The sequence below is a fragment of the Cyrtonyx montezumae genome, unplaced genomic scaffold (assembly GCF_038088225.1).
Source record: "Cyrtonyx montezumae isolate F1298 unplaced genomic scaffold, pur_monq_1.0 scaffold_18, whole genome shotgun sequence".
Lineage (NCBI taxonomy): Eukaryota > Metazoa > Chordata > Aves > Galliformes > Odontophoridae > Cyrtonyx > Cyrtonyx montezumae.
The window spans coordinates 13,504,837-13,518,291 of NW_027071914.1; the positions used below are offsets into that span (position 1 = coordinate 13,504,837).

At 46.2% G+C, this 13,455-nt stretch overlaps 1 protein-coding gene across 2 annotated transcripts in view; it reads left to right on the forward strand.

Moving 5' to 3' along the window:
• The first annotated feature begins 2,348 nt into the window (after positions 1-2,348).
• The window catches only part of RASGEF1C (RasGEF domain family member 1C), a 65,190-nt gene continuing 54,083 nt past the window's right edge, over positions 2,349-13,455 (forward strand). Inside the window, exon 1 of one of the 2 annotated variants that reach the window (XM_065734804.1) lies at positions 2,349-2,418. In XM_065734804.1, coding sequence (XP_065590876.1) covers positions 2,383-2,418 — 36 coding nt within the window. In that variant the 5' untranslated portion in view covers positions 2,349-2,382. Of the gene's footprint in view, positions 2,419-3,717; positions 3,864-13,455 lie in introns of those variants that run through there. The other variant, XM_065734803.1, reaches the window with a different exon arrangement.

Here is a 13,455-nt window from a genome sequence, read left to right on the forward strand (position 1 = left end):
AGCACCAACTGGAGGTGCACTTACAACCCTCTGCCACCTCTTTTTCTTCCTATCTGAGAGTTACATATACATTTCAGATGACAAGGAATGAAAAACTTACCTTCTGCAGCCTGCTGGCAGCATCAATGTGCCTTTGTTGCCTAGAGAAACAAAAGTGATGGGGATGTGGAACATCTGCAGCTGGAGGACTCTACTCTCTGGATTCCCTCCATGGTGGTTTATAGATTCTGCCATGCCCACAGATGGTGGGTCATGGTGTGGCAGAGAACGATACTGTCACATAGCTGGCTGAAGCTAAGAGAGTGCCCCTTTGTGTGTTAATATGAAAAAGCCCTTTTGCAGGAAGTCAGAAATGAGGAGGGACTGCAAAGCCAATGAAAAATATTGTTTTTCTGCAGGATTGTGTTGTTTTTGTATTCTCACAGGTGTCTCATTAAAAATGCATTAAAATGAGACAATTAGCTGCTGCTGAGCATTTACTATGCTGCTACATCAAAGTACACTGGAGTACTTCATAAATACCAAGCTGAGTAATTGTACCTACCTCCACTGTGTGCCACAAAGGCAATGGACAAAGGTGAGGGTCCTGAGAACATATAGTCTTTAATGAGGCATGGAAATGAATGTTAAAGCAGTCTAATTATAAACACATATATAAAGTAACGTGTTTATCAGTGGCCTGACTAGATTTTTATGATTTGCCACTTGCTTCCATACAGTTTTCTTCTGGTTGGTACCCTGGTACATTAGGTACCCTGTTGATTAAATAAGAAAAAGAAATATCCATTCCAAAAAATCAGGTTCGAAATGTGCTTCTTAAAAATGGAAAATGTAGACATGTGTCATCCAGAATCCACTGCCTGACAATTGCAGTTCCTTCCATAGGTCACCTTGTTTCTTCTCTTATTTCTGAAGCAGATCTCAGGTCTCAGCTGCTCTCAGAACCAAAAGTATCAAGACCAACATTTCCAGATCAAACCTGCCCTGCATGCATAGCCAGTCCCAAAGTGTGTTGCACTCACATCATGGATGATGTCCTCCTTGGGCACACAAGTGCAGGTAGAGCCACCAGTGTGGAGTCAGGCCCTCTGCCTCTCGCTGCTCTGAGTGGTGATTTACTGCTTTTCCACATCTGCAGCATCCTACTGCTCCCTCTGCCTCCACAGCTCTCTGCTTCTGGGTACAGCTTTGCACCCCAGGAAAGGAGAGAAAGAAATAAGAAAAGCAGTACAGCAGGCGAGTGGCAGGAAAGGATTTCTGATTAAGTTTTTCACAGTTTTATTTGAGAACATACCAGTTCCAGCTTTCATAACAATGCATTTTCCCTTGACAAGTGCTGATTTCATTTTATATAGTTGTCTAAATAGTTATCTCTAATGCTGCTCGCCAGAAACGACTCCCCGGTGAGCCAGATCCAGACCTCCCAGTAATTTGTGTATGTAAATTCAGATCATTATCAGGTTCGCATGTAACAAAATGAAAGAGCACATACAAAATATCTGCATAGAAATCTCCATGAGATATTCACACGTGGAAAATTGATGTTTCTTGTTTGTCCAAATGTCTGAACACGTAAGATCCATCAGTCAATCTCGCTTGTACCCACACAGCTCAGAAGCATGTCGCACAGCGTCCTAAACATCATCTCCCAGTAGTTCATAACATACGATTGCTGACAGAAGCTGATCAGAATTGAGAACTGTTATGATCAGTTCTTTGCCAGTGTGAGTCTAAAATGTCCTTTTTATTTTCCATGCTATGAATTTCACTTGTGTAACAGTCAACTTAACTACAGTGATCTGGGAATTAGCAGCCAAGGACTGTTCAGCGCTGCGTGATGCTTAATGCAATTAGCAAAGTTAATAAAAAGTTGGACAGGTGCCTCATACCAGGGGAAAAAAGGTGTTGTTCTTACTTGCTTGGGATCAAACAGTTACATTACCTTGTTTCCTTTAAGAAGGCATTCTTAAAATGGAATGAAATGAAGAACAAAATCAGCGATTGACCCATTACTGGCTAAATTCAGCTTCTCTGTTTTCTAATTCCAGGATAAGAAAACGGCATGAAAATGGTTGCAAAGGGGCACACATGCAAAAGGTACACTGAAAGAGACCAAGCCTGAGGACAGTTACCCTGAAGAACAAGTTGGCTCTGAACCATCTACCTTGAATAACCAGTGAAGGACAGAGAACGTAACAGAGGTTGCAGAAGAACAAATTCACTACTCCTCTTTTCGACAAAGCTCATCCTTGGAAGTCATACATTCAACAGCTTGACACCTGGAAAGGCGTTAGAAAATGAGTCAGTGAGAGACAGGTGAAAAATACTTGGTGTGCAGAACTGCAGGGAGAAGAAGGCCTTCATACTCCTGCTGGAAGGACCATGAAGTCTAAGAAAAACAAGGGCGCTGTCAATAAGGTAAGCATGCTGATCTACATTTAGGACTGTGTAAAAATCACTTTCAGTCATGTTGGTGCTGCCAGGGAATATAATGTGGGAGAGTGACTTATTGTGGGCTTGGGCTGGGAAGCCAGCCTTTGCTCACAGGACTACATCCACCCTGGGCTAGGAGAGTTCCCTAATCCTGCTTATCTGGAGTATTTACACTCCTCATAGCACCCAAGTGTCAGCAGGCATGAGGCACCCACATTTCAGCTTTGAGTCATCAGGGGGAAAGCAGTCAGGTCCAGGGCCTGTAGTGACTGGAAACCATAACCTGGCATCGGCTGTGTGTGCTCTGCAAGATGATTTGGTGGGCTCGATCCATTTTCCCCACATACACACATAAAACACCCACACATCTGGCTTGTATTAGCGTGTCCTCATTGGCAATTGCTTTAAAGACAAACTCATCTGGCAAGAACTGGAGTGTCTGAAACAGCTGCAGCATACCTGGCCTATGGAGAGCACAGGTAGAGCAAGGGAGCAGCAGCAGAGGACCAGTGCTGCCCTTCTCAGGCAGATGTGGGCATTATGGGGGCCGTCCCAACGAGGTGCCGTGCTTCCAGAGGATAACCATTCCTGAACATTTGTGATAACCTTTTGTTTGTAAATCTGAGATGCAGCGCCCTCTTTTTCAATGCCTAGCCCAGTCATTCTGCTTTTCTAAGGACACATACTTAAAGAAATAAACAAATAAACACCGTCCCTTATTTTCACCACTCAGGAGCCAAAGGTATCCACCAAAGTCACAGCTCTCTAACGGTGGGGATCAGGGCCGGACACGCAGGGCCTTTCCCACACACTGTGGGTCTGCTGGGAGGCAAGGACAGGGTTTGGCTGCGGTTTTACAGGAGGCCCCTGGTCACTGCCCCGAGCGAGGAGAGGGCTGCACGGAAGGTGCACGGAGGGGATTCCGATCAGCACGACTGCCAAAGCCAATTACCAGGAGGAGGACGCTATAATTCTATCACGGAACAGCTGTACTTCGTTAGGAGCCCTCGCGGAGCGGCTTGACGCCCGGCCACGTTACGCACAGCCGCTTCTCGCCTTTCCCCGCCCGAGCTCGGGCGCGGCCCTGGGGCGCTGCAGCTGCCGGAGCCGCCCCGCGTCCCCGGAGCCGCACCTGCCCCGCGGGCCGCGCTCGCGGTGCCTCAGGCGGTCCCGTGCCGGGCGCTGCGGGCAGGCGGCGCTCTGCGGCCGGGCTGCGCTGGGGCTGCGCTGGGGCTCGGGGCGGTGCGGCTCGGCGCGGCGCGGGTTGCTCTTCCTCCTCCTCCTCCTCCTCTACCACCGCCACCTCCTCCTCCTCCGCGGCGGCGGCGTGCAGATGCGGCGGATCGCGGGGCGGCTCTCGCCCGCAGCGGGCTCCCGTCGCCCCACCGCCCCCATGGACGGCAGCGGGGGCAGCGGCCGCGCGTAGCTCGGTGAGTAGCCCGCTCCCCAACACCGCGCTGCCGCAGCTCCCCGTCCCCCTCCCGCGCTCCTCCGGCTTTTCCTTTCCACCTAAAAACCCGGCCCCGCTCCACGCGTGGGGACCCGCCCGCCTCCGCCACCTGCTCCCGGCCCCGGTTCCCCCCCCCCGGGCGCTGCGGAAGCGGTTCCCCGCGGGCTGCACCCGCACGGCCCGGGCAGCGCTCCCCGTGCTGCCTCCCCCTGCTCGGAGTCCTGGGCTGGGCTCCCCGGCAGCTGTTCCGGGCTAGGACTTCAGCACTGTCAGTCCGAGAGTTATTTGCTTTCAGCTAAATTTAATTTAAACTGACTCCGCGGTCGTAAGAGAAGCTCAGGGAAAAATGTCAGTTTGTGGATTGTTTTCCTTAGCTCGGATTTAAAGAGCTCTCCCTGTATATCTGGTAAGGATTTATCTTCGTAAAATGGTTTTTTGCTGTGTTTTATTTGCTCTTGGAATGTAGCAGTCCTCCGAGGCAGCCAGGTTTGGTGGAGGCTGAATTAATCAGCTCCGAGGCACAGGCAGTGCCCTTGGTCGTAACAGGTGCAGTGTGCATATTCTTATGAACAATGAAATGGTTTCAGCGTTCAGGTTTATTGGTATGCACTGCATTTCTGTGGCTCTGAAGAAATTGTCGTGCTACGTTATGTCAGAGATGCGCTCACAGCGGGAGCGTGTCCGTAGCACCTGATTACCAGGGCATGGGAGCAGCTGCACTGCCCATCAGCGTGGGCTTTGATACCCAGGGCGCTCCTGGGTGGCACCACGTAGCTCAGGGGGTTTGGTGCTCTGTGTGAGGACCCGTGCTGGCCCTCCCCGATGCTCTGGTGTAATGTGAAACACTGAGAGGTTGGGTTCCTCCACAGAGGAGGAACTGTGTTGTATTCTTCGGATCTCTTGGTCTTTCAAGTCAGTTTCCTGCCCCTGAGCTTTCCAGGCAGGGTTGGGACACCTCGTGTTGTTGCTAAAACCTAAAATACTGATGCTTATATCGCACAGAAGTCATTTCCTGGACAGGTATTTCATAGTTTAAAAGCCTGTATTAGATTAGATATAATAGAGCCTGTATTTCACAAGCTCTATTTGAGACCACAATCCAGAGTGACACCGTGTCAGTAATTGATTGAATGGGAGTCATTCTGGACTTAGATCAGAAGGAAATTAGACTGGGAGTTAATTGCTCTTCCTAAGCCAACAGGCTCAGCTCCTGCTGTAGGATAACTGCTGCGTGGTGCAGCTGGGGGCACCTTGCCTCTGCTTTCCAGGAGTCCATAAAGAGCATAAAGCAAGGAGTCATTGCTTTATTATGGATGGGAGGAGTGGACTGCTTGGGATGGAGAAGGGTCGGGTAAGGGGGTGCTATGGGGAGTGCATTTCTTTTTTACCCTCAAATTCTTCCTAGATTGCAAGGAAGACGTGGTAGAGCAAAGGATGAGTTCTAGCTGGAGGAACGTTCCTAGCAGTGAAGGATCTGTTAGAGTAGTGCTCCTGCTAGAGAACAAAGAAAAGGCGCTGGAGATGTCAGTGTGATCTTCACTTATTGTCAGAGATGTTCTTAGACTGCACAGGCTCGAAGCTGTGCTTTGCAACTTACCCTGTTCATCATGAGAAGTGATGCCCCTGTTCTGGGAGTCACAGAGGCATCTTCTGGGTCCCCCTCCCAGGGATTTCCCCATTGCTGGGATCTATCAGCTTGTGCTAATGAGGTGCAATAACTGTATATTGTGGCTTTCTGTAGTACCTACAAACCTTGGGATAGCGAAGTGTCTTGCAAAGGAAGAGAAAACCAGCATTTCTACTGCTGTGCTGACTTCCCTTGGACTTCTTGCAGCCTCACCCAGCGATGTAATTCCATCCCCTGGCAGTTTTGGGTTAGGGCAGGTGAGGGTAGGAGTACACTTCTGTCTCCTCTGAAGCACAACATTTTGTATAGTTCTAATTCAGTCAACCAAGGAAGATAATTACCTTGTTAACCCTTTGGAAATGATTGCTATAGCTCCCCCTGGTTTACTAAGTTAAAAGTGGTGAGTGCTCTTGAAATACAGCACGCCTCACAAAAAGTCATCTGTTGAGGAGAAAACATTTCTGTTATACCATAAATTACACTTTACCTACTGATCTCGATTGAAATAACTTATTATTACCCCAAAAATTTATTTAATAAGACTCTTAAAATATATTTTAAAAATTCTGTAGGGATGGTTAAGAGCAGTTTGGTGTGATTCGGGCTGGTCACAGAGGGGTTTGTCCTTCTCACGCTGCTGGTGAAGCATGATGCTGCTGTGAGTAAGCTGGGTAATGTGTACAGATCTGGTGGAGCAATCAAGCGCTGGGTTGTCCTTTAATTGCCCGAGGCTTTTCTTGCTATGTGTGCTTGTTGAACAGAGTTCTGAAAATCATCTCTGGAAGCCAGTTATTTGTTTGTGCTGCTGACACTGATCTGGAGAGGGATATGGCCGTGCTGTAGTTATGAAAGTAGCTTGAAGCACTTTTTGTTCTCCAGCAGTGCGTGTGTGACCACGTGGAGCTCAGCTCACCTGATGCTGTGCTGGGTTCACGTGTGCCAAACGGCTGCTGTGTCCCTGCTGGAGTGATTGAGGCACCTGCAGGGAACAAGGAGACACTTCTGCCCCCCTGGCCAGCCAGTGCATGAGGTGCACAGCCCCAGGCCACCAGCTTGGCCGGGAGTCTAGCATGATGTAAAAATGAGCCAGGTATTTCAGAGAAACGAGGTGAGAGAGATCAGTGTATGCTTTTAATGAACAAGGCTTTAAGGGGAGGGAGGGTCAAGAGCTTTTTGCTTAGTGTTTAAGTTCTCCCTGGTTCTGGTTGAGGCGATGATGCTGAAGGTGCTGCTCGTGGTGTTTGTGAGCTCCTGCTGGCACTGCCCATCTGCTGGGAAAACCTGTTCTCTCTCTGCACACAGTAAATAATGGAATTAGTAATAGGAAATTGATTCATAATCATAAGTTTAAATCTATGCAAAGGGTTTCTTAGCAAATTTCATTTGCTTGTTTTTCCTCCTTTCCTTGCTCAAGGACGTTTTCTGCCTGTGTATACTGTTCAAGTGCTCTGGGGTGCTTCTTTTCAACAGCGTCACGTTGGTGATGTTAGAAAGGGTTTGTCTCAGCAAACTCACCCCAGACCTGTGTGTTTCTTCAGGGATGCAGAAAACCAGCAGGTGCAGAGCAGAGGGATTTCCTTGTGTCCTAAATAGTTCTTTGGGCAATTTGTTTTGGAGTTGGGGAGCACTTTTCTCTTTAACTCTCTCCATAAATCCAGAGAATTTAAGCATATGATTAACATTAACCATGCGAATATACTCCCTGGATTCATTTTTTGGATCAAAGGCAGTGCTCAGTATGTTGAGAAGATGAAGCCCACAACCACTAAATACAGGGAACTGATCTGCTGCTGTACTTGTCTGAAAGCATATATGATGTGAGTGCTTGGATTTATGTCTGTCTGCCTGCCCAAAATCCTTCTGCCAACTGCTGTCTTGATGTTCCTTATCTACAAAGTGCTTGCAAGCATTAGGAAGCCTTTGTGATGCCGCTGGGATGTGTTGTTATTCCCATTTCTCAGACAGATGCTGAGAGAACTTGGTGATCTGCTGAGACTGCTGTGTGTCACACAGAGCTGGGCGTTGAATTTGCAGCTTTGCATACCTGGCCCTGTAGGACAGGGGCAGAGCTCCATGGCAGCACTTTGTTGAGTGCTGCCAGCTTTTACATTGCGAGCACGCTCCCCAAATTTCAGTCCCACGGCCTCCGAATTTAACACAAGGGTTTCTCATCTCATCTGCTGGATCAGATTCCAATCCAAAATACAATTTGTCTGCAGCAGTGTGAGATGGCCTGTCAAGGAAAAGAATGTCAAATGTAATTTTTCTATTATCTGCTCTGGCTCTGTCTTGCTGTAAGGAGAGCTGCAGACTGGAGGTTCCTTTAACCTGAGTGGTCGCATCTTAGGCTGGGAGGATTTTTCCGTCTTCTCTCCTGCAAGTGCAGTGATGGTTGATTTCTTGCTGATTTAAAAGTATTCAGAATGCCTCTACGGAGCAGAGAGCCCGAGCCTATGCAGATAGGTAAGTACAGACACACTAGGTGCATATGCCTGTGAACTGGCAAATGAATCAGTTTCCAAATCTCAAGTTTGCTTAGTGTCACTTCTGGCTTTTTATTTTTCTCCATGGCTTTGTTTTGCCTCATTTCCTCAAGCTCAAAGAATGTCTCAAAAGCAAATGGGTGAATGGCAGCTGTGGAGGGTTGTGCTTTGTGCTGATGTTGTGTGAGGGGCTGGGCACAGCCTGTGGTGCTGCTCTGCCCTTGGTCAACAGATCCCTCCTGTGTCAGGGGTTGACAGTGTCCCGAGGAGCTGTGGTGGCCGGGCAGCTTCGTGCTGCATTCAGTAACCATGATGAAGGTGAAGCTGCCTGTTTTGAAGCTTTCTTTTGGGAGATGTGATTCACAAAAACAAAATATTTTCTAACCGAATTTACTAGAAGTGCCATATAAGCCACGTGACAAATCTGAAGCAAGTTTTCAATCTTCTGCAGGACAGACATCTTGTATACCTGTGCACACACGGAGGTGGGAGGGGAGAGATGAGCCCTGATTGGGAGCTTACTGCCTTTCCATGCTTTGTGAGAGACCCACGGTCACCCTGAGCTTTCCCATCCATGTCTTATCATAATGGCATCTTTCCCTCTCCCTTTATCCTTCATAGGGAACCTGTGTTCTTCTGAACTAACACTAAGGAATCATAAACGACCCAATCAGCCTTCATCACTGCTCATTAGATCAGAAACTTCATTAGTTGATAGCAGACCTGTTCTTCCTTTTTGTCCCTACTTCCACTAAGCTCGTGGCGTTTACGGGCAGACTTGTTAGTCGTTAATATTCTTTATATTCTTCATCTTTGGCTTCAGAAAAGAGGGCCTTTCATCTTTTGCCTTGCTTTGTTTTTCAGAAGGAGCCAATTTTGACTGGAGGAAAAAAGAAACCAAAAAACATTTCTCTGTAGCTTTCTTAGAAGCTTCCAAGCAGTCTCCCCTGCTGACTTTGTACTTTCACAGCAGACAAACATTGACTTTGTTTCCTCAGTTTGACACAAAATATAGCTGATTTTTTTTCTTGGTTTAGCTTTTTGGTTACATCTCAGCAGCTTGGCAGGACAGTATTAATTAGCAGCTATGGTGCATTTCCCTGAAGTTCTCATTCTTTCCACGATTTCTTCCTTTAAGCTTATAATGCATAAAGCCTAGTTGGTGTAAAGAGAACACAGGCATGCACCTGAACTTAGAGGGGCTCCCCAGGTTTGGAGCGTAGATGATGATTGTGATTACTTTGTGGGTTCTTGTTTGTGTCATTAAAAATGCTGATGTATGCTAGGGGTGAAACCCCTGTGTCCTTTCTTGTGTGGACAAGTCCAATAATAAAGCATATTCCTCAGGTAGGAAGTGCTTTCCTTTCATCATTACGTGCTCTCCAGTTGTAAGTGGTCAAACCTGGAGCCTTTGCCAATCTGCTGTGCTGGCTAAAAGGGAAGAGTCAGAGGCCCAGCAGTTAATTTCTGATCACGTGGAGTCTTCCAGCTCAGTTCTGACATGCAGGACCAAAAGGAAAAAGCTCCTGGCTTGGGCTGCGTGTTTGTTTTTGCTATAAAAATCACTTGAGGTTTGCTACATGCTTTTTTTGGCTGTGCCAGCAGTTCATATCCATTCTGCTCAGGTTTACCCACTCCTAGCTCTGATGCAGTGCATGCGAGTGTGATCATTAAGTGTGATTATTGCATTTTGTGACCTATTTAAAAGTCTCTGGCTGTGAAATTCCAAAGTTTCTAATTTAAGCTATAGAAAAAAAGATTATTAATGTGCCATCGTTTACTCATTTCATGGCTCATTTCCTGATTACAACGACTTTAAGTATGTACATACAATCTGTTCCAATGCATGTGTATAAACATTGTACAGCATGTAGGGTCTGGTCATCGAGGCTTGGGTCTAATGTTCCAGAGAATTTATTGTCTACAAGTCAGAGTAGAAAGAAGAAAAAGGCATGAGTGCAGGAAGCAGCAACTTTCCATGCTAATGCAGATGAAAGGCAAGGTGTGGTGTGGGTCAGTAGTCAGCGGGTCTGGGAAGAGCAAAGAGAATTGTTGAGGTCTTTTGATATTTTCCATTGCTTCATTCAAATCCGTCATCTTATTCAGGGGATAGAAACTCTGCAGAGCTCTATCTGCATGTGGAGAGAAGAGTTTGAGGTAACATTTACGTGGGTCGCTTATGATTTGGCCATTAGGGTAGCACAGTATGAAATAATTCACCAAGATTATGGATGCAGATGCAAACAGTGGATCCAATAGAACTCACTGGGTTGGGAGTATGAAGCCTTGAGTCGGTTGAATGACTTTTACTTGAGTGATTCTTTCCTATTTCCCATCCAGATGTCTAACAGCAGGAGCTGCCACAAGCCCACAAGTAGTTTTGACTGTTGGAGCTGTTTGGGCATTTCTGACATGACCCTCCTTCTCCACGCTGTCACCTGGGTCATGGACACAGTGGGATTCTGTGCACTTTTTCTCAAGGGTCAAGGATAAGCTGCAGTACCTATTAGCAGAAAAATGCACAGTGGAAGACAGATGCAGCAGTTAATTTCTCTTATTGACGCTTTTGGGTCATGGCACCTGACCACAAAGAACTGATCTGACAGAATCAAGTAGCTCTCTGCTGAAACGTTTCTAGTTTTTTCTTTAGTTTTGTGTGGGGCTTTTTTGTGTGTTCCATTTTGGAAATTGGTTTGTCCTCACAATAATGCTTGCTGCATCAAATGTTCCCAGTGCAACCAAGTCAGGAAGACAGCAAGGTTTGGAAGATCACAGCTTAGAACGCTCTTCATTTTTCCAATCCCTTCAAAATATATCGTTATGATAGTGTTGAGTATGCTAAACCTGAAACCTTGCAGATATTTCAAAGCTGCCTGAAGAATCTGGGGTATGTGAGTAGTTCTTCAGAAGTCAGGGACAGTCTCTGAGCCTGAGTATTTGCAAATCAAGGACAAGAGCTGCTGGCTGCTTACAGAAGAGACTTTTTCTTACCACCCTGTAGTGTTCCTGGCTCTTGGTTGTACGTGAGCAGTCATGTACAAATGTCTGCCACTGTGAGATGAGCAGTGACGTACAGGTTTGGGATGTGTGCTGAAAGCAAGATCTGGAGTAGAGCAAGGTGAGATATGAGTTGTGGGAGAGGTTCCTGATCCTTTGCCTACACAGAGGCTTCCAGCAGCACAAGCCTCCTGTGCTAACTCTGCACGACAGGAATGGGACTCATGCTTTTGTTCACTGTGTGCATATGTTGTATGTTTAACAACCATCTGAAGCACTGTTTTGAATTGCCTTAAAACACCCTTGATAAATCTTTGTGAAGGTGAAGTAGCTGCAGTTTGTTACTCAGGTGCTAGAGGTGGCTTGGTTCCTTTGGATCCTTCTGTATGTCTCCAGTGAGAAGCTGTTCAAGAGGCAAAGCCCTGGTAGCACATATTACGTAGTGAGCACAGTTGGAAGGGCATCAGCTTGTCGTTTGTAGCCTTATTTCTTAATGTGGTGTAGTAAATAATAAATGTACACAAACTCCTGTGGAGCATTTCATTCATAAGCTGCCAGGCTATGGCATGCGTTTTGAAATGCTGTTCTGGGAGTTGTATTTTCCAGGGTAATTTCATTAACTGTTAGTAAGCATTTCTCAAATCCATACAGATCAGATGAGGAGCATCTATTAGTGATCCTGCTAGTAAAGAGCATTTGTGCTTTTTTCATTCCATAGAAGACCTTTTGTGCAACAAACCCTTTTGTTCTTTATTGCATAGCGATTAGTGGTTATTAGTTCATGTCAAGCAGGTCATTATTTACAGATTGGTGTCCTGAGTGGCTTGGAAGCAGATGCTACAGCATCGTATAGGCTAACAAATATTTGAGGAAATGTGCAAGAGGTCTGTATGGATGAGGAGGTTACAGTAAAGCCCTTCTCTTGGCATTACTTGTGCCTTTCTCTTCTGGGCTACAGCAGCGTTAACAGCTGGGCAGTTTGTGTGTTAGAGCAAGTATCTTGCAAAGGGGAACCACAAATGACAGCAGTATTATGATTAAAGGGCAGTCAGTACTGATGGTGAGCCCAGCAGAAAATACAAATCTGACTGTGGTTAGGAGAATGTGCCCATCTAATAAGCAGCTTAACTTGGTGTATTATTGTGAAATGGAAAGCAGCATGAAATATGTGATGTGAATAGTAGGCTGGCTTTCCTTGTCACTTCATATTTATGTTTCTGGAGCTCTCCTGGCTTCACCAGGGTTACTGCTCAATGACACCCGACCGAGTGAGAGGTGGAGTTCTGCTTCTCAATGCTTTTTTAGTTTTATTTTTAAATAGCACAGCAGTACAGCTGGCATTCTCTGTTATAGCTTAGATTTGGAGATTTCTTAGCAGATAAAATGCAGTCATTAAGAGCTAGTTGGTCCAAAAACTATGCTTTTTTTTTTCCTGATCAGACATTAACTGCTGCCACTTTAGCAGAGTTGCACAATGTGACTTAATCCTTTCTTGGTAATAGGAGATGGATTGGACTGTTGAAGTCTGCTTTCAGCCAGATATGTTAGCAAATATTAAGGCTTGATCTGCAGCTTTTTGCTGTCAATAAATGAGTAATTGCTGTCTGCACAACAGTGGATCTGGTAGAAGTTCGAGCTTCTAAGAGATTGAGAGTGCTTGTCTTGAATATTGCTTCTTTAAGTTTCCTGGAATCAGCTAAATGGGGATAAACACAGTGACTTGCTCACGTCCATTGGAATTGTTCAAAGTTTGTTCTTCACAGAAAATAGACCCTGGCCTTCTGTGTTTGGCGGGATGAAAAGAGCTTTTCCACATCAGCCTGATGAATGTGTTTTATAGATGTATGTTCTATAGATTCACACAACCCCTGAACGAATACTACCAAACTACTTTAAGTCACTTCCTAGTGGTCTCTGTTACAGGTAGGCAGGTTTTCCTTTCTGTCAGCTTTCTTGTGCATGGAGTTATTTTAAGATTGTCTCCCTCTCCTCCCCACCTGGCATGCTTCTTTATGAGCCACATCCTGAGGTCTCAGCGGCATGCTGCGAAAATAAAAGCCCATTGAACAAGGCTGTGCATCTTATGGGTGATTCTGAAAGCAGCACGAGGAATCTGAGGTTCTGTCTTCAACACCTTCTGTTTTGATGTTTCGACAAGGACCATTTAAAGCTCTTATGGCAAGTGATTTTTATGAGCGTGTGTAGAGAGGAATGTGTAGTGCTTGAAATGGTCGGGACCGGGAAGACGCATGACAACTGCTTTGTGTAAGATGATCGGTGTTTGGGGGAACAAATGGTGCATTGAGATGACAAATGGAGAAGCGGAGGTGCAGCTGGGCTGCCCGGGCTGCTCAGCGTGGAAGCACTCCTGAGCTGTTTCATGGCAGTTTCTGCTGTGCTAAGAATAATAAAAATGCATTTGCTCTCAGCCTATGAGGGGATTTGGAATGCTGGTCAATATGAAC